This window comes from Pseudomyrmex gracilis, unplaced genomic scaffold (genome assembly GCF_002006095.1).
Source record: "Pseudomyrmex gracilis isolate BER0280 unplaced genomic scaffold, ASM200609v1 scaffold_27, whole genome shotgun sequence".
NCBI classification, from domain to species: domain Eukaryota; kingdom Metazoa; phylum Arthropoda; class Insecta; order Hymenoptera; family Formicidae; genus Pseudomyrmex; species Pseudomyrmex gracilis.
Genome location: NW_018020611.1, coordinates 765,235 through 790,201, shown reverse-complemented (window position 1 = coordinate 790,201; position 24,967 = coordinate 765,235). Strand labels below are relative to the sequence as shown.

Sequence of the window (24,967 nt, the reverse complement as noted above, 5' to 3'; positions counted from 1 at the left end):
TATTTTGTACAGCGTAGTGACTTTGGCTGCGTTCTATTTCACGCATATGCGGTCTAGTTTCCACCGAAGCATTAATTCATACCTAATGCGGCGTAGAATCAAATTTAAGTTGATGGAAACCTGTCAAATTGCGCTCATTTCACTTCCGCTTCGATCTATAAGTACTCTATTTCCAATGGAAATGGAACACTAAATTTGATCTGTACCGGAGTGAAACCGAATTGAGGGTTTTGGTGGAAACTAGACCATGTGCAAGAGGCTATACTCTCGTTCAGTCATGAAAAACTGAATATTATGATTAGCAACTACATTGAAATTTGAGGTTGGAGATTCGAGATCTGAGAGCTGAAATTTGAGATTGGAGACGAGATCTAAGATTTGTGAAACGACTATGAATTCGGACCTCAGTCTTCTCTGTGCTACTTGATTTCACTCACTCGTTACTTGTGTGTGTATTTCTGATTAGATTCTCGATAAAAAAATGAGTAAAAATATTTAATTGTACATACATATGGAGAAATTCACTCGTGTCACTATATTATCGCATAATTACATGATTTATTGACAATATTAAAAATGAAATATTAAAAATGTATTTTAAGTTTTAGATCAAAAAGCATATTTATTCATTCAAATTTGAAAAAAGAAAATCTTGAGTAATCGTTATAGGCGTTTTCACCGGTATTCCTCAAAACTTGGCGTGTTCACTTGTTTATGACTATACCTTACTCCTATACATATAAACAAAGGTACGTAAACTATCAGCGAATTCGGAGTTCTTTCATTAAAGTCGTACTCAGTGCGCACTAGTACAGGCTACCGAATTTGCTGTATTAAAGTATTTGCAGGTGTAAACTTTATCGATCTTAATAATGGTAAAATTAATAAAATGAATTAATTAATTATAATTCTTTATGTAAATATACACTTATGGAAATAAGTAATATTTTTATGCATTTTACTTATTTCTATCATTGTAACAGATGTCTGGAAACAAGTGTCGTAACTGTGCATCTATCAACATCGAGACTGATCCAGGACGTGGAGATGCAATCTGTATGGACTGTGGTTTTGTACTGGAGGATTCTGTCATTGTATCCCAGACTAATTTTGAGGAATCATCCTCTGGTAAAGTGATGGTTCTTGGACATTTTGTTGCCAGTGATAGCACAGGTGGTGCCACAAATTTTGGTTCATGTAAGTTACTTAAATGATATGTACAGCTTTTTTGTTTTTTAACAGATACTAATAAAAATTTGTTTTTTGTTTACTTGCAGCTTATTATGCTAATGGGAGAGAATCCAGAGGAGTTACCTTACAAAATGCACGAAAAGGTATAACACATCTCTGCGTGCAGTTAGGGTGTGTAGAACTTTTGTTTTATCATATATACACTTTCAACATAGAATCTCAATTTTTTTTTGTTAAATACTTACTTATCACGAATTGAAATTGATATTTCAGCTTGAATCAAAATTGCATTGAGACAGCAATGAACTTTTATAAACTGGCTTTGAACAAGCATCTGACACGTGGGAGAAAACAGGCTCACAATCAGGCTGCCTGTGTATATATTACTTGCCGCACAGAAAGAACAGAACGTATCCTTTTCTATTGTATTATATAAACTCAAGATACACACAGAATATTCCATAATTTGCGAAAATGACAATTTTTTAAATAGAATTAGACAAACCGAAATTTATAAATTCTTAACAACTTGCATGTAGATTTGCTCATCGATATCAGCGATATTCTTCATATCTGTGTGCATGAACTTGGGCGGACATATCTGCGACTTACCCAAGCTTTAATGCTCACTCCACCATCAGTAGGTAAGCAATTTATTTACATATACAAATGCATGATATATATATACACAAATTTCTCCAAAACAGAGTAGAAACATAATTTATTTTTGCTTGTAATGCCATTATAATTGCATGGAATTATGAGATTCCGAAAATATAATTTATATTAACGGATAAATGAAACAAATAAATGAAAACATTGGAACATTAAAAAAAATTAAATAAACAGAAGCAACAGTTTGATGTACAAATAAAAAATGAGGTTTTTCTTCTTTTTAATTCAAAAAAGTATTGTACAAATGTTAAAGTTACCGATTACAGAAAAGATTATTTGCTATAAGCAACTTGTTTTTTCATAATGTCAGTTTTAACAATAATATAACTATGTATAATTACACAAATTGTGCAAAGCAGTATCAGCGTGAATCTTATTCGTTTCATAAGTGTCTTTTTCTACGTAGCGGAAGGGGAGCAATTTTAAATACTTAGTCAATGTTATGTTTAGTACAGACTTTTTCTTTATATTCATCTATTATTCCAGATATTTACAATTTTTAAACAGTTTTTTTCTACTCGATATAAAAGAAAAGTCGAGAGTTTATTGTGTATTATAGTGAACAAAGATTTGCATTCGTAATACGTATAGAAAAATAGATACATAGATTGATGATTTTTTTCTAAGATTATTTGTCGCGAACAAAATAAGAGCAGCACGTAGTAAGTCTTCGGTAATTCTCTCAGTTACACAATTAAACATTTACAAATAAATAAAATGTGACAAATCTTATACGCAATAAAAATTTCTAATTCGCGAGACAAAGATCTAGTGTTAATTATCGAATTGCACGTACTGTACATAGTTTTTTTTGTCTTCTACGAAAATATAATTTTCGAACAAGTCGTAACTATGTGTCATTAACGTATTGCGTGTACGCGTTAAAATTTGGTACTGTGCTTTGGACTGAAAGGAAGTTTTAACATTCTTTATCACATTCTCTGTGAAGTTTACAATTAATAATGATTAATAACAGAATAATTTGATGTATAAATTGTAAATTTGTACAAATGCTTAAAATGAACATATAAAAATTTAAAAGAATCATCTTTTAATTAAGTAATTAATTAGCTTATTTAACAGACAGAGTATGTATTATACAATGTGTTCAATGAACACTTTTACTGTATACGAAGAAAATTGATCGTTTCACAAAAAATGGATTAACGGTTTTTTAAATTACAAACTATCTCTACAGTAAGATTTTCTTTATGAGTAATCTCGAGGAGATAGTTGCATTTCTGGTAATATTATATGCAACTTTCTAGTTAATCCTAAGTATCATCTTTTTCAAGGTTTCGCAAAAGTACTTTTTTTATTTTGAATTTCAATATTTCCGAATGTCTGATAAATATTTAGTTTAAAATATATATGTACCCCGAATATACACCGTTCCTTTTTTATAATCTCAAAGCTTGGTAGTTCGTATTCGCAAAGAACGATCCGAATATTACGTTTCGTTGCAAACTAGTGATTAAACCATCAATTCCGCCGTGACTTTCCGTCAATCATCGGACGGTGGCCCGTAGAAAATCAATTCGGGAATCTGTCCGCCCTGAACGCCGGTACCGTTGGTACTCTCGGAACTGCACTGGAACTGGAAGTTCACGCTGCCGACAGTGGCTTCCGACATACCCTCCTGACCGAAGAAGCTCAGTTCTCCACCGTCCAATATTGCACTCGCCGTATACGAACACTCCGGTTCTATTTGTATCGGATTTTCAAAGTACACGTGAAACGTGTTACTCGAGCCGTCGGAAAAGAATTTCGTGTTGTTCTCCGCCAGGACATTACCGAGTCTCTTGAGTTCTATTTTAACGTTATAATCCGCAGCACCGGACGAGCTGCCGTATAATCCGAAACCCACTACAAATATTCTCTTATCGACGCTGAATTGGATCGAGTCGCAACGACCTCTGTATCGCCATTGATTTGATCTATACGCGCATGATTGAAATCTATGGCAAACCTGCGAGAGAGAGAGAGTAACAGATTTCTCTTTATTTATTTATAATTGATGATAGAATGATATGACGATGTATATCAGTTACAAAGATATTGCCAATACAATTGTATATACAAAACTTCGCACTATAAATTTTTCCCATACGCTACATGGGTTTTTTACCCACCTGAGTTTTCAATCCTTGGCGTGGTTTGATAGGAAAACAAAGTTGTGGCTTATTGCTGGCTGTGAAGTGCAGAAACAAGTCAATTGTCTCTTGATGCGTCAGTATTCCTGTTTGTGCCGCACTGTTTGCGAACTCTTCCAGATTCATAGCAGGAAGTCTGATCAAATACAAAGCAGATCCTAAAAACATAAGGAACATACATGCATATATACATATACACACACACACACACACATATGCGCGCGCTCGGAAGTTGTGTTTCTGTTTAATATTTTTTGTTACCTAACAATTGCCTTTGATTGGCAGGAGTTGGCTCGAGATCTTGTCGTATACATTCCGCGGAAGCCCATCGTAATGCCGCATCCCATACGTGAATTTCTTTGCAGTTTAACGTCTCTCGAGACAAGACAGATTCAAGTGTATGAATGTCAATGTCCACAAAACCGTCGGATTTTAGTGCCATTTCTGCCTGTCATACAATAGTTTTATTTAAATATCAAAACTCAATTTCACATAATATTATTATTATATATTAATAATTTCGACGACTTTTTCTCACGTGCGTTTTATTACAATCTAAAGTTTTATAAAAAACAAAAAAAAAAGAAAAACATAATCCGTGAAAGTAAGAATCACACGCGTTTGTGCATTATGCATTTTTAAATAATATTCCAACAACTATACATACACTTTTGTCTTTTTTATTGATACATATATATATACATCGATGTTTATTTTGATATTTATACAATATGTTGAAATATCTGCAATTTATTTACTGAAGTAACAAGAAAGACATGGCAATAGTAAGAAATTTATTTATTTTATACATTATTATTGTTTAAAAATTTCAATTTATACGATAATAATTATATAAAAGTTTAGAATATAGAAATAAAAAAAAACTAGAAAAGATAAAAAAAAGTGAACAAAATATATATGTATATATATATACAATTTATGCACTTTTATATTTGTATGTTAGAGGGAATCATATATTGCTAAGAAACTAATTGTGCATAAAGTATAACATTCCAACAGTCAGCTGGAAAGCACAATCAATTTTATTGAAATTATATTATCTTAATTTATATATATATATATGTATATATATATATATATAAATTATTACACTTATATACGCTACAAAATTATGCATACAAAACAATTAGAGTAAAAATATAAATATGTAATATATACAAAAAGAGCAGTCTTTTTCTTATAAAATCAAGATATATTAACATAATTATTGATGTATCATCATAATCGACATTAATCGAGTATTGCACACATTTATATTATAACTGTTGAGTTCATGATATTAAAACATTGCAAATAAATTGCGATCAATCAAAATATGAGATTCTTGTTTAACGATAATTTCATACTAACTCACATGCAAATAATGTTTTTAAAAACTTTAAATCTTGTACATATCCGTGAAAATATTTACTTTTTGTTGTTAAAAAGTTTCACGAACTCTTTGTTTAAAGGGAATTAAAGTACAGCGTGTTCTATGAGTCCGTGTACTTTCTCTCTAAACTGCCTAATACGAATACTAGAGGTCGAGATGTATTATTCAGAAGAAAGTGCGTTTCTTCAAAATATCCAACGGATATATAAATATATATTCCCGTGGTAACAAGGATTAATATAGAATTGCTTTTTGAGCACAAAGATGTTCTGTGACAAGTAACATTTTTTAAATAATATAATAGCTATAAGTTCAGCTATAAAAGAAATCGAAGCGATGCTTCTTTGTGAGCAGTTCACAATTATGTGCGTGAGAGATTTAATACAATTGTACACACAAAAACCCACTGGTTTTCATTCATTTTCACTTAACTGTTTGATTAGTACTTGTTGCTATCCTAGAAACACTGTCATTACGAACTTTACCGCACTCGTATTCGTCTATCAGACTATCCTGATACGTAATATTTTGCGTAACCTCTACCTGATCTAATTTATTGTCCGGAAAGTAAGGTTCGCTTCGCGATCGAAACAGCGAAAAAGACAGATGTTCTTCCGGGAAGACATTCGCGCAACAGTCATTTTCCGAAAGACTCAAACAGTGTGGCATTACTGACAATCCGTTCGTGAAATTTTCGCGGCTACTGTCGCTCAATCCTTCATTGCTCCTACATGCGCATCGATATCGTAAAGTGTCGAATTTACTGTTCTCAGAATACTGAGACGAATGCAAACTTGAAGCACGATCATTTATGTCGCTGGAAGGACTCGAGTCGTCTTCGATAGTGTTATCCAAATTCCTGTCATTCAAGGTAATTGCTCTTAGCATTCTTTGGGTTTGACTTACTTGTGCATCGATCACTTCCCAACAACGTTGCATAAGATTCGGCTCTTCGAACAGGCGAGACTGACTCAAGAGCAAGCATGCGTTCTTTGCAGTTAAACTCGTCTCCAGATAATTGACGCACGCGCGTGCCAGATGTGGAACTATATACTTTTTTGCAACATACAAAGTTGCAAGAACCGTATCAGCTTCTAGTTGCACTTCGTCGCAATACATATACCTTGAAGAATGTATATTGTGGTCACAAAAAATTATATGTTTTCTTCTTCTGACAGAACAATTTTGTTCTCTTTTTCTCTCTCTCTCTCTCTCTCTCTCTCACCATTGGTATTATTCTCTCTATCAATTATCTGTTGCATACTTACCTCAACAGAGCAAGAAAGGCAGCTGGTTCAACATCAGGCACTTCTATGTCTCTTTTATTTTCTGGCAATCCTCCGTAAAACATCGCATAAAATACCGAACTACCAGTAGCGAGTACATATTTATGTGCTGGTATAGTTTGCGTGTGACCTTATGCCAGATGATTTGGGATATCAGAATGTTTCTCAATGAAGTAATTTGAAAACTGTGTTAAAAGTCAACAATGTATAAATACCTGGACTTCCAACAATAAATATAATGTCAGCCATGAGATGATTATTAAACATAGCTGCGTTTCGTTCCCGGACTGTAGGCTTTGTTGCTTGCCAGTTAGGATCCTGGGTACAGTCTCCAGGTGATAGTAGATTCAACTGAGTTACTGGTGACGATAAGGAAGACAGAGGTGAAGGTGGTGCACTCAGTGGCTGATTTACTGTGGTTCCTTCACGTTGTAAGACGATAGATGATGAGAGTGGGCTCACTGATGGAGGTGAATCTGATGTATTGCTCGGAGATTCCGCTGAGATAAACAAATAAGCAAATTTCACACATAAAAATAAATGCATAAAAGTAATGCTTTTTCTTTATTGAAAATAAAATGTCCATACGTGCACGTGTGTGCGTTACACACGATTGAATTTTTCATGTGTAACTCTGAGCTTCATTCTCCTGTGTATACTAACACAGGAGGGAAAAGGTTATGTGAATTATTAAAATTAATATTTATCTCAGTATTATTTCCGACTTTTTCCGATATCTGTGTGGCTCCGAAAACTTCGTACAAATATTTCCGAGAGTATTTAAGCTTACTTGACACATTCATCTTTTCTTTGTGTAAAGATTTCGAAAAACACAAACAATCCAAACAATCTTCAATGTAAACTTGATTTGATTATCTATATACATAGGTTTTCATGGGTTTTCCATAGACATATGGAAAAGATAGGAATACTTCTGACCGTTACGATCAAATGACCGTGCACTATAGTAGGCGTTCTGTCCTGTCTTTTGCTCCCAGATAAAATGTTTTCTGGTATGCGTACATATCTCGTACTTAGGTATCTGGTTTAGAATTGTTTGATAATTTGACATCTGAATGCAGCAGTCGTAAAAGTGAAAGTAAAGAACAAATCATATAATATTCGATTAAAAGTCACAACAAAATATAGTGGTTTTGATTTTCTTTCAAGCTACAGTCATGTGACGAACAAAAATAACTGATCACGATCAATTCAGAAATCCTTGAATCAGAAGAGAAAGTCATGAATAGTCCAGTACAAACATCAAACTCTCTATTCGTACATCTCTCATTCGCACAAGCAATATTCTTCCCTCTCTCTCTTTCTCACTCTCACTCTTTCTCTCCCTCTCTTTCTCTCTCTGTATATGCGTTTTTTCTTCTATCTCTCTCACCGTTCATCCAAGCATTGGTCTGTTTGACCGCGACGTTATCTTGAAAGCGTTTCATCGGCTTGGTGGAAATCTTCGAGTAGAGGTTCGACATTGCCATCGTCGTCGCGTTTCACTCCGTCGCGTTGTAAACCTTCGTTATTGCGCGCGGTACACGAAGCGACTTCGAGAGGCCGTGCCGTCGGCTATGCGACCGCCATTTCCCAAACGGGCGCTGGCGGCTTGTTGAGAGGCGCCGTCGCCNCGTCGCCGCTGACGCCGCCGCTGCTGCCGACGGCGGCAAAGCGGTCGATAGACGTTGATAATGAAGAAAAGGAAGGCAGAGGGTAGCCACTGTGTGTTGGCTCCAACTGCCAAATGCATATTTCTGCGATATATTGGTCAATTTTTGAAAAAAAAGATTCAAAAAATAAATAATTTTTTCTTCTGGCAAAAAACGCACACAAATCATGTTTAAAAATATAGTAGATAATACTTGCACGCAAGATTGGGACTTTAATTACAGGTTTTTACACGGGTTTTTTTCATCACGTCGTTACAGTATTGAATAAACACGCTTGCTCCGAAGTAGATTTCACATTTGTCAACATTGCTCCAAAGTGTTCTTGGCGATGAAAAGACGAATTATTACGCTGACCTTTCTGATTAGTTCAGCTTCATACAATGACAAGTATTCTTGCAGGAATGACAGTTCTTCGACTTTCTCTGCAGAGAATCTATTGAGAAATGATTTCTATTTTTCGAGAGACGAAATACAAAAGCGGATGTTACTTTGCATGTAAACATGCCACTCTTTTGTATGTATGTATGTGTGTGTGTGAATTAATGTTTGGTATTCAATACCTTTAAACCATTACAAAATTTAAGATTCTCCACAAGATCACTCGTTTCTTTATTACTCGTTTTTCCAGAATCAGAATTTTTTACTTTATACGTACGTTGTTTCACGTCCGAAGCATCGCAGGTGTGACTGTCTTCAGTTCTTGATTTAACAAATAACGAGCGACCGGAGCTGAAACTTTCTTAATTCAGAGCCGTTGTCCGTGAGAGACAACGTTGTGAATATAAATAAATTCGGTTAGCGCGCAAACGTAGTTGATTTCGAACAGCGCATTATTGTATCTGATGGTCACGTGCGAGGTCTACTCTAAGATTTTACTTCTATTCTAATTTTCATGAAAAAAGTATCTGAAATAACAAAATAATCTTTTTTCGTTTTTTTATATCGCAGAAACTTTTTAATTTTGTCAATTTGTTTCATCATAAATCTTATCTTTGTTTTATACACAGATCCTTGTTTATACATTATGAGATTTGCCCACAAACTCGAGTTCGGTGATAAAACTCAGTCCGTATGTACAACAGCTCTGAGAGTTGTACAAAGAATGAAAAGAGACAGTATTCACAGTGGTCGTAGACCATCGGGCTTATGCGGAGCAGGTACGAAAACTTATTTAACTATTTTTTAATGCGATATAAAAAAAAGCCACTATAGTGCTATAAACTATTTGTACTAAAACGTCGCTTAGCGGGAAACTACTGTAGTGGCGTGTAGAGCTTAAAGAGTTAAGTAAAACCGGTCGTCGTTTCTTCTAGATGAGTTTGTATAAAAGTTTTATTGTGTAAAATATGAATCTTTTTTTTTTATACAGCTTTATTAATAGCTGCGCGATTACACGAATTCAATAGATCACCTGCTGACATTGTAAAAATTGTCAAAGTGCATGAATCAACTCTTCGCAAAAGGTAAACAATTCCCACGTGTGTTCATTTATTACCTCTACAAGTAATGTCGCAGTGATAAACGCATCATTTATCTTGTACATAGATTAATGGAGTTTGGTGACACACCGTCCAGTGCATTAACTTTAGACGAATTTATGACGGTGGATCTAGAAGAGGAACAAGATCCTCCGGCATTTAAAGCGGCTCGTAAAAAGGATAAAGAACGTTTACTAAAGGTAAACAAGTTGCTTTTCTCAAATCGCACAATATTTTCTTTTCTTGAATCGTTTTTAATTAAGCATTTTTAACTGTTGTCCGAGAAGCATTTTTAACGTTTTTTTTTTATTGGTTGTATTTTAGCTTGAAAATATAGATATGGAACTCAACGAGCTGCAAGCAGAGATTGATAGGCAATTAGAAGATTGTAAAATAAAGAAACCAAAGAAACGAAAAAATAGTAAGATATAATTTTCTTATAATATATATTTTGTTATATATAAAGTGCGATAAATAGTATTGTTTAAAAACATGTATAATTGTTGAAAATATCTTATAGCATTTTTCTTACAGATTCTTTTATAGAAAACGAAGACGCAGAAAGATTTGTTCGAGAAAGTAATCTAAGTATTATTCAACAGTATGTTGAGAACGGTATCGACGATCCCGATGACCCAATTCCAAATGCAATAGATGAAAACAATACGACGCTTATTACTGGCTTGGGTAAATGTACAATGCAATTGCATTATCTTCTGTTTTATCGATTTGTTAAACTAATTTATAATAATATAATTGTTTTTTATGAATTCCATGTACAGGTCCGGATATTGCATCGATGATACCTACAAACGATCACATCAATGAAAAAGAAAGAGACAATAATTTAGAAAACGTAATTGCTGCAATTTATTTTCAGATTTTTACAATTACCATCCATTTATATTAACATAATTATAATTGACTTTTAATATTGTTTTTTTCGTCAGGTTTGTGAAGAAATCAATATAAGTGACGATATTGATGATGAGGAATTGGACAGTTACATACTTTCGGAGAAAGAAGTTCAATCGAAATCAGCTCTTTGGAACAAAGTAAATGCAACTTATCTTGTTCAGCAAAAGGAAAAAGAAGAGAAGCGTTTAAAGGAGAAGGAAGAAGGAAAACCGGAGAAAAGAAGAAGAAGGATTTCCAAGAAAAACAGACAGCCTGCTAATACTGCGGGTAAGTTTTATTTGTTTCTCTTTACAAATTGATTTATTTATGAAGTTTTTTAATTCTTCTCTTCGTCCTTTCAGGAGAAGCAATCGAAAAGATGCTACAAGAGAAAAAGATATCGTCAAAGATCAATTACGAAGTATTAAAAAGTTTAAATGCTCAGCAACAAAACAATCAAGATTTACCTACTACAACTGAATCGGACGATGTATTAGTATTAAATAAACCGTAAGTATCATATTACATTTAGTGTCAGAATTTGCAGTTATTTTGAAGTAATATGAGTTTCAATTAGTCAGCAAATACAGACTATCATTCTAATAATTTTGTTCATAATTAGAATAACAGTCAGTTCTACGTTAAACTCTTCGGAACTTTTACCAACAAGAAAATATCGTTCTGTTAAACCAAATACTCAACAATCAAAGAAAATAGAAAAACTATCAAAGAAAAAAGAAGAAGTAGATGAAATTATTCCAGAAACGGATGAAAACGACATCATTCCAGACTTGGATGAACCTATAGAGGACACATCTGAAATAGGTGAATTTATTATTTTTTCTTCATGTTTTACTCTCCAATTTTTTACAGAAGTTTATTTTACTATAAATACTCGCAAAATAGCAGTCTTCCATCGATAAACTTTAACATCACTTTTGTATTGTGTAGTTTACAATATGGATGAAGAAGAACCTGATACTGGAGAAATGTTACTTGGAAAGATACTCGAATCTCACAACCATCAATTCAGCGACGATGGCTATGAGTACGATTAGGAACCTATTTATATTATTAAAAAAATTATGCAATTTTATATTTATTATTACAAAAAAATAATTTATAAAGCGGACTTGTTTTTTGTTTAATAATTACAATATCCCTCTCAAGCAACGGAAAAACAACGGAGCAGCATTTGGCTTACTGGTAAACAGCCAATAACGACACAGCACCTTTTTTGGGAACTTTCTTTTATCGTGATTGGCTGTGCTGTTTGTCTCTGTGCGCATTTGAATTCCTCTTACATACATACTCTAGCATGGATGTAGTATGTAATATGAAATTTAAATATATATGTTGTACAATACAATCTTTCGAAATTTATCTCCGCGCTATCTACACTTTTCTTCCAATTTCTTTTGTTCGACTTACATTGACACGAGGACACAACACTGTTTTTTAAATATTCTTCACCTTTTGATCTTTGTATAATATATTTTTCTAAATGTTCTGTTGATTTTGCATAACATAACCATATACAAAACGTGTTGGGACGCTTGCGCAGAAACATAGCCAATCGGAAGTGAGCACAAATTACCTCGTCGCGTCGTCCCTCGAAGGATTTCTTCCCCTCACCCCACGCCTCACAACGTCACGTTTCCATCGCTAATTCCTACATCCATGAAACATGCAAGCGTGACGCGGCAGTGCGCAGCTGCTAACGCGCAACACAGCGCAGCATTTGAACCTCACAGTTCGATCGGCCATATTGGCTCTTACACAACGCCCTCACACGAACGCCCGTGGGTTTACGTGAGATAAGTGAATATTTCGAGAAGCTTTGCGACGACTGGATGGTCCGCATTGTGTGCACAGTTCCATTCTACGGTGACGAACGGTAAGTTCTTTTGATATCCGCACAGCCGTGGTAGCCCGCAACGCCCAGACGATCCGACGTTTCGCAGCGGTCGCGCAACGCAACGACACGGCGGCATCTTCGTCGCTCGTGTCCTCCATATTGATGACAGCGCCGACGGTGATAATTTTCTGAAATTTTTGTCGTTAATGCCCCCTGTGTCTTGAAATCGAAAGCGCACCCGACGTTGTCTTAAAAGCTCCCCGACAGAATGCGCGACCTCGTGGGCCTCTGCCGTGTGCTGCGAGAGTCCGCGATTACGGTGCCCCCCAGGTATCCGCCCGTGCATCCACGCGCTTCTTCGACATACCGTCCTGTCTCGCATCGCTTGGCGTCACCCGTCGCGGCGCGCTCGCCTCTTTCGTTGCGCGCCTCATGGCGTCGTTCCCCCAGCGCCTCTTCTGGGAGACGACGACGCATGACGCGTGTTGCGACGCACATGTCCCCTCTAATCGTTGCACTCGCCCGAGAATCACGCGTACCGCCAATCTCGACGAACTGGCGACGCGTCGCCGTCACGGCGACGCAGCAACCAGGATGCTCGTCGTCGCCAACGAGCGAGCCCTCGTCGAAACGCGAATTTCTCGCTTCGTCGTGTAACTGTTGCGTTTATTGATCTTTTCCACTGTTTTCGGCGCATCGCCAAATTTCAATGCTTGCTTTCGAAATTCTCTCGTGTTTGCGGGCGCGTGAACGAGACAAGGGACGCGCCGGCAGAGAAGCGGCGACGATAGCATATCGACCCACAAAAATGTTTTCAGTCTCGACAACGATCACAGTCTTGCCCGACGGCACGGTTTATCTTCCGTAGGCGTGCTTATGTTTTCTCTGTGACGTTAACTTGTGGCATTTAAAGCTCCCGTAATCGCTAGTTGAAGATAAAAGGTAGACAACTCGAATAATACACATTGTTGTCTTATTTAAACATCGCAATCATTCAATGTACATGTTTTGAAACATACTGAATGATATCTGTAAACATTAAAATCAACAAAGTATACTTAACATTGCCAATTTGTATGTTTATTTTTAGAATCTTTAATGCACAAATTATACAATTTATATTTTGAAAATAACAAACTGAAGACATCCTCAAAATTTATATAATTTTAATTACTTAAAATTATTACTAAATACATCATGTACACACATGTGTGTATTACTAATACTGTTTCAGATAAACACATACAAGTGCTATAGTAGAAGTTAAATGCTTCAATCATGACCAGTAACGTTACAACTATAAAATTGGAAGATGGACAAGAATCTGTCACAGAGATACAAACGTATCTGGAAACATTTAATAAAGAAATAGAAGGGGGACAGGGAGAACAACTGCAGCATGTGCAATGTTAGTATTTTAGCTTTTTTTTTTTTTATAAATACTCCAAGTGCATCTTATTCAACTGTTTTATTGTAGTACAACAAGTGGAAGGATTATCTAGTGAAGATGGGGGGACATATTTTGTTGATCAGTCAGGTCAATATTACTATCAGGCAAATAGCAATGAGGCACCTGTGATGACACAAGTGCAAATACAAGAAGTCGAAGAGACTGATGTACAAAATGAAGGAGAGGCTACTCAGGAAGAACAGTATCAAGAGATTGAAGAGCTTGAAACTGCTGAGAGTGAAGAAAATGTAAGTGGTGCTGAAATTATAACAACGTTATTGCTTTAAATGATATAAAGATTCCTACAAATACATAAATTGCCTTTGTAGGGACAAATAGCCAACAGTGAAAATAATCAAGTTGTGATTAATTCTGGTGATGCATATCAAACTGTTACAATTGTGCCGTCTGACACAAATCCTGGAGAAGTGAGCTACGTTTTGATAGTTCAACAACCTGATTCTGAAGAGAAAGACACTAAACCAACTGAAGGTGAAACGTCGGTGACCGCAGCAGCGACTGCAACAGGAGCAGAGGGAGAAGAGGCTGAAGGAGAACAAGATCTTACTGTTTATGACTTTGAAGATAATGAAGATAATGAACCCGCGGTGGAATCTGAAACGGAAGATGATAAAACTAAAATTATCAAACTCATCCCAAAGAAATCTCAGACTGTTACACAGGCCCACATGTGCAACTATTGTAACTACACAAGTCCGAAACGTTATCTTTTGTCACGACATATGAAATCCCACTCTGAGGAAAGACCACATAAATGTAGTGTTTGTGAGAGAGGATTCAAAACTCTGGCTTCGCTTCAGAATCACGTCAACACTCATACCGGGACCAAACCTCATCATTGCAAATTTTGTGACAGTGCATTCACAACTTCTGGTACGTTATTAGCTATTTGCTTTGTTTGTTTCCAGATTAATCCATGTAGAAAAATATTGACATTGAGTTGGTAAATATTACATGTAGAATAGAAATTATTAAGATATACACGTCTGCTTGCAGGTGAACTAGTAAGACATGTTAGATACAGACATACTCATGAAAAACCGCATAAATGTCACGAATGCGATTACGCATCCGTTGAATTGTCGAAATTGAAGAGACATATTAGATGTCACACAGGCGAACGACCTTATCAGGTACATTTTATCGCGTTATTTTCATTACTGTTTATTAAGCCTGATTAATAAATAATATATATAATTTTTTTTTAATGTGTATTTCGTTTTTTTCCAGTGTCCACACTGTACATACGCAAGTCCGGATACATTTAAACTGAAACGTCATCTTCGCATTCATACTGGTGAAAAGCCGTACGAATGCGATTTTTGTCAAGCAAGGTTTACTCAATCCAATAGTTTGAAAGCTCACAAATTAATACATAATGGTAAATTCTACTTAAAAATTGTAATATACGCTATTCACATCACATTTTACATTGTTTTGAAACAATTGAATTATATGTTTTATATGTACATAAATATTGTAAATACAGAATTTATAGTGCACTATTGTATGTTGCAGTAGGCGATAAACCGGTATTCCAGTGTGAACTGTGTCCAGCTACATGTGGCAGGAAGACAGATCTCAGAATTCATGTGCAAAAGTTACATACTTCTGATAAGCCTCTAAAGTGCAAACGTTGTGGAAAAACATTCCCAGATAGGTAATTAAATAATTTTCTTAAACATAACATTTAATAGAAACTCTAAACATCTTACAAATAATTATCGAATTACCTTCGATAAAATTTTGTATAGTGTGTGTGTGTAAATTATACAAATTTTAATCAAAATTCGAAAATTTTATATACATGTATATTATTATATTACAGGTATAGCTATAAGTTGCATAGTAAAACTCACGAAGGAGAGAAGTGTTACAAGTGCGATCTGTGTCCGTACGCGTCTATATCGGCGCGTCACTTGGAGAGCCATATGCTCATCCACACCGATCAGAAACCGTATCAATGTGATCACTGCTTTCAATCATTTAGACAGAAACAGTTACTCAAACGGCATTGCAATCTTTATCACAATCCTACTTACGTGCCTCCACCGCCGCAAGAGAAAACACATCAGTGTCCTGAATGCGAAAGGGCATTTAGGTACGTATATAAATTACGTAATTTCAAACAATCGGAATGATTTTTGCAGTTTTTTTCTCGTATAATATAAGTCTTTCTGTCACACAGACATAAAGGAAATCTTATGCGACATATGGCTGTTCACGATCCAGAGTCTTCTCTGCAAGAAAAACAACAAGCGCTCAAAATCGGTAGACAGAAAAAGATCCAATTTATCGATGGACAACGAGTGGAAGTAATGACAGGTATAATTAATATGTATTTAATTAAAATTGATGAAATTTTATCGTCGTGACTTTATAGATATATTTGTTTGTTACGTGAATATAAAGTAATTTCTCTATGTCACTTGATCTCTTCGAATGTATCACTTCAAACGTGTAGTAATATGTACAGAGATCAAGTATAATGTATATAATATACAACGACTCTCTTCTTCAAACTCACAGGGACACTTACGATATGATCTGAATTGTAGATCATTGACTAATATCCGTGTGTTATGTTATGGCAACAGGTGATTTAGCTTCTAAACTTAAAGGTTATGAAGATGAAGAAGAAGAAGAAGACGAAGAAGATATTATGGCTGTACAAGGTAGCGATGGTCAACAGTATGTCGTGCTAGAAGTAATTCAGTTAGCTGACAATCAAGGAACTGAGCAGGTCAGTAAAGATAGTTTAAAAGGTCTGATTTAGTTTTTGAAGTAAATATAAATAATACGTACAAAAATTGCTATTACAACAGATGGCAGTGGTCGCCAATGAAGATGGAGAATTGATGATGCAGGATCCCTTAGGACAAGAGAATGGTATAGTAACTGGCACAACGGACGAAGTTGACGAAGTGGAAGAGGAGATAGAAATGCAAGAGTTAAAGGTGGAAAATATTACTTCATCTAAATCTTCAGCACAGAGTACACCAAGCGATTCCAAATTGCAGAAAGAAATGGAAACGTGCTTCGGTTTTGACGAAGTAGGTATTTCGAGTTTTAATAAGTTTTTTTCGGAGACAAAATAGATATATATCTATTTTGCTAAAAACCTAAAAATACAAAGAAATATGTACAAATTCGTTAAGATTCATTGCTGATACACCCTGTTTTTTCTTTTTTTTCTAGGAAGAAGAAGAAGACGGAGAAGTGGATAATAACATAAATATGTTACAGACCATTTCGTAATAAAAATCATAAGAAGAACGTACCTATACATAATAGTCCAATGTTTACTATTTTCCCAGTGTTAGTGTACGTATCTTTAAACAAGAAGTTTTTTTATTAAAAAAAAAAATAGTTGAGAACATTATATTCTGTGTACAAAAAGACTGTGAGAGTGCAGTGTATTGCTATATAATACAAAAATATCTCAAATTTAAAAGTAGCTCTAGTAAAGAAAGTGAGACAGAAAAACAAGAGGAATTATTCTTTGGAGGCTACAATGTGGCTCATGTGTATGGTACAAGAACTTCTTTTGCCATTAGTGCATTAGATGTATGTAATAATTTATGGAAGCATTGTAGTTTTGTGGTCTAGTAAAATATCCAGCACATGTGTAAAATACATTCATGATATTGTAAAATATTGGTTTACGTCATGTATGTATAATAACATATGATTTATTTTGATATATATATATACATATATATGGATATATATGCATATATGTGTATATATATATGCATGTTTATATATATAGATACACATGCGTATATATAATCACTAATAAGAAAATTTCTTATAAATAACATTACATACTTATATGTAATAAGTTTGAATATATAACAACAATAAGAAGATACATTTATTTAATACGATACCTCTTGACATAATATTTTTAAACAAATTTATTTAAAATTACAATATGTAAAAACAACTAATGATGATCGTTAAGTAAATGGGACTAACATTTATAGTTCTATTTAAAAAAAAGGAGATATATATGAGGCTGTATATAAATAAAAATGCTTTTTATCATATCTCAACATCTAAGGATCATTCTAAAGTTGTAGTATAAATGAGAAATATCAGGAAAAAGAAGTGATAACAAAATTTGATTATCTAAGAGGTATTCATATTGTCGGTTATAGCTAACTTTTTTTTTTTGTGTTTGTAGGTAGAAGTTGAAATTTCCAATGCACATTATGTCTTTTCAATATCGTGCGTAGAAGTGATAATTACATCGATTTCAACAAAAATGCGTTAATCTTACAAGAAAATTAATATATATTTTTAATTGTGATAATTTTAGAAAAAAAGAAAACATTCTAAAGGTTTTTCTCAAGATTCACTCAGTCATCTTGGATGATCTTGGATTGCCACAATTTAACTAACACGCGGCAAATTTACGAGTATATTTTCTCGCTTCTGACATCGAAGACGACTGCAGTGAATATCGAGAGAGCAAAACCTTAACAAAGAATAATCTACATATCTATCATTTGTATTCTTTGATAAAATAATTTCTGTTTTGCAAATAGCAATGAAATAATGTTGGTAAATGTACGCATGTATATTATTGTTTTTTTCTTGTAAAATAGAAAGAACACATTTATAAATTAACACATGATTCAGAAAAAAATCTATAGAATTTTGCTCTGTGCGAAAACTTTTGCGAGTCACTTTACGTCGTATATGTTAAGCAGTCCCTGATACATATATATAAAAATATATATATATATATATATACTGTTTAATTATTATCTCTCGAAGTATTTTTACTTTAAGGACGTGAGATTCAATAGTAATCGGTAATTATAGGTAATTAATAAGTTTATGTATATTTGCTTAAGGAAATAGTTCGATTATACAGGTTTTAGTATCTCAAATATATGTATGTGCTACTATTGTTTTTTGTTTTTTAGAAGCAAATAATACTACGACGAGATAATTTATGTAAATGATGAGAGACGAGGTGACATTCTTTTTATACTAAGAGCAAATCCTCATACCTTTTTCATCAGTAGAACGATTAATGGATCCTCTAATCTCTTTCGTATTCTTTATGTGTTAATAAAGCGTATGACACACATATGTCTACAGATCTTACAACTATAGTCGAACTGTATAATAACTGCTCGTATACAGTATTGCTCACGAAGTAAGTTATTTTGCTTACCTTGATAGGTCACCGACAAGGTAGGCGAACAATGAACATTGTAAAAAGTATGTACAATTTTTTTTACACACAAATTGTACAATTGTAATTTAATGATCAATTACTATATGCTGTTTCAATTTCTGCACTTTTCTTACATTGTCCCAAAGAAAATGAAGCGGTGTAAGATTTTCTCGATAATAAACATTGTGTCGTCAACACCACAGCCAATTCAATTATTCAATATTCTGCGTGTTCGCACACGTTGAATATTCATTATAAGACTGAGGGATTTATTTAGGAATAGAACGTTTTATTTTGGTGATTCAATGCGTCTACCTGAACTTTGAAACCCGATCTTTTTTCCTTTCCGATACCAATTTACTCCGTTTAGTCAACACAAATGTGCGTTTACACGCGCATATTTACCTCCTCTATTAGCGTTATTAGAAAAAGCCGCGCCCTCCAAGTGCACCCTCTTGGTCATCAACCCTAGTAGGCAGGTTTCTCGTTTACGGGGGGGAATATGCTTTAAAGCGTTAAAGCACACGACACATTGCGTGATCCACATATCCTTTGTTCGCTGTAAAAACAAATGTAATGGTTCTGCTACATCGATTTACATATTTTCGTATATTTCTCTTCTATATATCTATAATATTTGTTTGTATATTAAGTTTCGGATGTAATAAAGCTCTGTCAGTGTTTATTTTGTTTGCTTCTACATAATGCGTACGTAGTTCATAAGTTTTTGTTTGGTTTTATTTAATTATATTTTTATAGTTCATATTTACGCGTATTATTAGTGGCAAATGAGTTTGGATTAAGAAAGGTGAAATCGTCGGGACCGGTCAAAGGGTCGTAACGTTAAGAACGATTTACGGTAAACTCCTTTTCAACCCGCCAGTGAGATAATCTCTCGAGTTGTGTGCGCGACAGCAACATATATACACACGTAATACCACTGTCGACAAACAAAACGGACACAGGGACAAATGGAACACGGAATACAAACCCACGCGAATGCACTCTCTTCGCCTCCCACGGTCCTCACAGCGATCTATACGTGGCGAGCGTCGGCCACGTAGGTGATGATGTTTTGCGAATCAGCTGAAACTCTCGGTCTCGAGTGCGCTGACCCGGTCGAAAAAGGCGAAAACGTGCTGTTTGCCCGCGTTGACCTGAATATCAAATTGCATCACGCCGAAAGTAGTCTCGGTCGACGAAAAATTACATATGTAGGCATGCAAAAAAACCACATATATATCTTTACATAGTGAGAGGACACGCGCGCGTGGAAACCAGATAAAACTCTTGCGTGTCGGTGAACCCGTGCGCCGGACGCGCGCGTAATCACGCTCTTCTTGGTCCACGCGCGCAACGAATGCAGAAGCGTGCGTACGTGTGCGTGCGCGCTGCAATAAACTGTATGCGTGCACACACATATTCGAGCTTCCTTTTCACGAGGACCACCTAGGCCGGCTGACGATGATCCAACAGGATTTGACGCCGCGAGAATCTACGTGCTCGCTACAAATTGCACGTGCACGTCGCCCGTATACGTAAATTACGCACACGGCCTATCATTCCCGGAGATAGCGAGAGAGCAGATAAATGAGACACGGCCGAGCAGAGACACGAGCGAGCGGGGCCTGAGCCGTGTGTACCCGCGTCTCACACACACATACATACACGCACAAAGTCTCTCTTTCGAAATCACCTTACAAGCGTCGATCTCGCGTGACGAAGATCGCGTGTGCGCTCCCAGCCACGCACGAAGGATATTAAATGGCAATGTTTCGTCGTGTATTATGATCGACAGAGCGCCGCGAAATATGTACGTGCTACATCGCGGGGAGAGAGATTGATAGCCAGAACGGAAAACAGCGCGCGGCACATATACGAAACCCTAAACGAGACGAGTGAGTATCAAATGTCAAGTCCAGAGGAAAGGTGTTTTCTTTTAACATTGAACGAATCCATATAATGACACGCAACAACGGGTTTGATTGATCTATTTGTGTCGCGATGCTGAGTTTTCACAATCGGGTTTGCGCGTACACACACACATTCTCCCTGTCTCTTTCTACGTCTTGTTGCGAGTTTCAAATTTTTATGTACTTTTATAGAAATATTGTTCTACATTTTCAACGTAACGCGGAATGGTATATTGTTCTACTATTAGACATGCCTGTCCGCAAGAAGTTAATTGTATCCACTATTAAAGCCTGGGGAGAGAGGGATAAAAGCGAAAGTACGTGAGATAGCTGAAAGGGATATAAATATGGTGTAAAATTAGCTTCTAATTCTTCCTCCACCCTCTCCCTCTTTGTGTGTAATCACAGAAATTGGTTATAAAGTTGCCTAATACCACGTTCGCATATCTCGTTGACCCGAGTCATAAACGCGGCGGAAACACAATGCCAGAAGCAAACGAAGTTCTCACTCAATTAGACGGAGAGCGCACAAACGCGCTTTTATACTGTTATAATTTACAATTCCGAAGGTATTTCTCTCTCTTTCTTCTTTTCTGTTCTGTACGGTAGAGAGAGCCCGTTTTTCCCCCAAGAGAAATCCGCTAACTGTCACATTTCTGCGGTCTACCTAATTGCAAGTAAGAAACACTTGAAGAGAGATTCGCGCTCAGCCGATTCCAACGTCTCTTGCAACGACGATTACGAAATTAGAGATGTCCATCTCGTTGATGATTGTGCGGGCTTTTCGAATGTTTAAAAATAATACAATAAAATCGCGGGCTTTTTATTAAATCAGATTTAATCGATTGCGTCAAATTTATCTGTATAATATATATATATATATATCTGTGTGTGTGTTATTGATGTGTATTTATCAATCAAGACGTAAGATAGAGCTGAACAAAACAAAGTGTTAATAAGCGGGTACGCGCGCGATTACCGTCGATCAACGGATACGCGAGACAATGACGATGACTGCGATCCGCGGTTCTACTGTGTGTTGCTGCCGTAATTATTGCATAACGCACGTTACGCAAACTTGATACGCGGGATCGCGTCAGCTGTTGGAAACGCGTTTTCCGGGGATATTATTTAAGAACAATAATCTCTCGCTATTCTATTGATTTATACGTCTCAAAGGAAACTTATACGTTATAATATATTGTTTGAGTATCGTACTCTAGATTTTCTAGCACTAAAATTCGGATACTTTTCTCTCTCTCTCTCTCTCCTAATAACACGTACACTATGTGTTCCGATAAACATATATCACCGAATATATTGTTACACATGTCCCGAGATAATTGCTAAATATACAGACGAGGGCAGCGATGCGCGCATATGTTCCTCTTCACGCTACCATTCAAGTAAACGCCTGCATATTTTGCGTCCGTATCGGGAAGCGTGGTAGTCACGCCTATTGTCTAGCGATCTACCATTATAGATCGAACATCCGCCTCGACGAGGTAATCCGGTCTTTGTACTGTGTGAGTCGACGCTATAATTATGCTTGTGATTTCCTATTAATATAACCGCCCAGAGAGACGAGAGGACACGTAAGGACACGTGTATGCAAACTAAGGTGTTTTACTGTCGCTCCACGAAGAATGCAAAAAAAAAAAAAGAAAAGAAAACACACACATATGCTGCTTCCCAGTTCGCATTCAGGTTTCTAACGCACGTTCAGAAAACCTTCTTAGTAAAAGTCCGGTAATATTTGAATTTTTAAGATAAATTCTATTTTTTTAATTATATAATTAAATAAAAAAAAATATATATATTTTTAAGATAAGAAATTTTTTCATTATTTACTTTCACTTTGAGTTGAGGGCACGGTTTGTAACTCTCTCTCTCTCTCTTGTTTGAAAACCTATAAATTTTCTAAACGAGAAGAAGAAGCGATAGATTTGCTTTCCGCGCGAACAGCAGGAATTACGCATCGTGGCAGATGTTTCGGCGCCGTCGTTCGACCATTCAGAAACGGGGCTTGGTCGATCATTTATCTTCATAAAATTCGGACAACGCGAGCGTGCTTTTCACCAACATTTCGATCCTTATAAAGTACCGCGTGTGTACTTTACGCTCTCGGCGTCTGTTCGAGCGGAATGAATCTCGTAGCTACGGGTCAGCGTAATCGCGCACCCACGAGCAACGCCATAATCGGGTGCAAAACGTTACGTCTTTATCGCTCCGTATAGCAGTTGTGCGTGTCTCCGTGCGGGCAAACAGCAAATGCCAATTTGCAACGAGGGCGTGGCGCCATTCAGCGAGATTCGCAAGGACAGAGACGTTAAGTTTTCTCCCGTTGCACGATTTGCATCCTTCGCAAAGATCAGCGATTTATTGAACGTAAAAAAATCCTGCGACGAAATAAAATCAAAAGTTCTTGTAAGTGTATGTGTAATTTTCAACATATTTACTTCAAAAGTACTTTGACAAAACTCTAAAATATTCAATTGCACGAGATGAATAATCTTAGAGATTCGGAGATCGGAATTATCTTACCGACAAAGAAGATTGTACACAAGACATTTGATAAGATATCCATTGTTGTGTCCATATACTTAACTCGAGGCGGGCGTTTTCTTGCGCTTTTGAAAGGGATACCATCTTGAAGAGTTCTGTCTCTGTCTTTCCTCTCGCCTCGAATAGGTGCTCTACCTAATAATAATAATTTACAGTTAAAGACGATGAAATCACTTGACGTTCGTAAAAAGAAACTCGTAAAAAGAAGTACCGAGAGAGAAACGATAAAAGAAAAAACCCTTGATGATACGTCTCGCCTAATTTAGGCAGATGTGTAACGCGTGTACGAGGCTCTCGTCTCGACATGTACAGAATAAAACGCGATGCATTACAACGCACACGCGCGTGTGTGTGTGTGAGGAGAAGATCTCTCTCAAGCCCGTAACACGAACAACAATGTGAACGGTGGGCGCCCGACAAAAATTCCAAGATTTCGCGGATTTACGATCGTTTCTCTCTCGCTCAGAGAACCCTCTCCCAGGAGAGTTACGACACCTCGTATTCCCGCTTGCATTTGCATTCGGCCCGTCGCGCGCGCAACGATATGAGCGAATTTTACGCGTTACACTTCATCCGAGTTTGCCACGGCAGCGCGCCGGTGTAAAGTTACAAACCGAAACGAACGCGCGCAGAGAAAACGCGCGCAAGGTAGTACGTACGTACGCGTATGCGTACGTACCTACCTACGACCGGGGCCTAACAATTAGGATTTACCGTTCGCCTCGTTCCCGTAACGTAAATCTCTCTCCGGAGAGAGAGAGAGATGCGGGGGAAAAAGACGGCGCGGCAGGCCGTAAAATCGTCTTTATTAACCCTGTCTCTCGGGAGATAACTTTTCAGCGCATCGGAACGCCGAGGTCGCGCCGCGTCCGGTGCTAAAAAACGCCGCGCCGCCGATGGCACGAGACTCGAATAAATATACGAGTCTTCCTATTTCAGTTTGCACATTGCGAGGACGCGCACGTCCATACGTTATCGAGCTCTCCCTTTACGATTAGTCGTTCACATTTCTCCCAAGACATGAAGCACTCGTGTGGCTTTACGTATTATTGCATAAACATATCGCAAATCTACTCAGGAGAATATTTTTTCGAAATCTCCTTTACCTCGTAGTCACACCAGCGCTTTCGGAAGAAAGTGTTTGCACAAAATAATAACGAGATCATTTTCTCGACGCTTCGCACAGACCTCATTCATTTTCTCAATAGTGTTTGTTAATT

The 24,967-nt window shown here is 36.4% G+C and overlaps 2 protein-coding genes across 2 annotated transcripts; one reads left to right on the top strand and one right to left on the bottom strand.

Moving 5' to 3' along the window:
• Positions 1-318: 318 nt before the first annotated feature.
• LOC109852311 lies at positions 319-17,778 on the top strand. Its single transcript, XM_020423351.1, has 26 exons — positions 319-749; positions 984-1,197; positions 1,278-1,362; positions 1,465-1,601; positions 1,731-1,835; positions 9,379-9,528; positions 9,741-9,834; positions 9,917-10,049; positions 10,174-10,270; positions 10,384-10,536; positions 10,632-10,705; positions 10,800-11,034; positions 11,109-11,256; positions 11,369-11,571; positions 11,698-11,801; positions 13,865-14,012; positions 14,082-14,302; positions 14,384-14,948; positions 15,072-15,208; positions 15,306-15,456; positions 15,594-15,735; positions 15,904-16,176; positions 16,264-16,400; positions 16,697-16,818; positions 16,901-17,128; positions 17,274-17,778. Exons 2-26 carry the CDS (start codon positions 984-986, stop codon positions 17,331-17,333), a joined length of 4,116 nt encoding a protein of 1,371 aa, XP_020278940.1. The 5' UTR covers positions 319-749; the 3' UTR covers positions 17,334-17,778.
• On the bottom strand, positions 2,391-8,317 carry LOC109852315 (BTB/POZ domain-containing protein 6-like). Its single transcript, XM_020423355.1, has 7 exons — positions 8,092-8,317; positions 6,914-7,198; positions 6,681-6,828; positions 6,319-6,535; positions 4,281-4,467; positions 3,999-4,177; positions 2,391-3,835 (listed from the first exon to the last, which is right to left on the bottom strand). Exons 1-7 carry the CDS (start codon positions 8,186-8,188, stop codon positions 3,371-3,373), a joined length of 1,578 nt encoding a protein of 525 aa, XP_020278944.1. The 5' UTR covers positions 8,189-8,317; the 3' UTR covers positions 2,391-3,370.
• Positions 17,779-24,967: the final 7,189 nt, after the last annotated feature.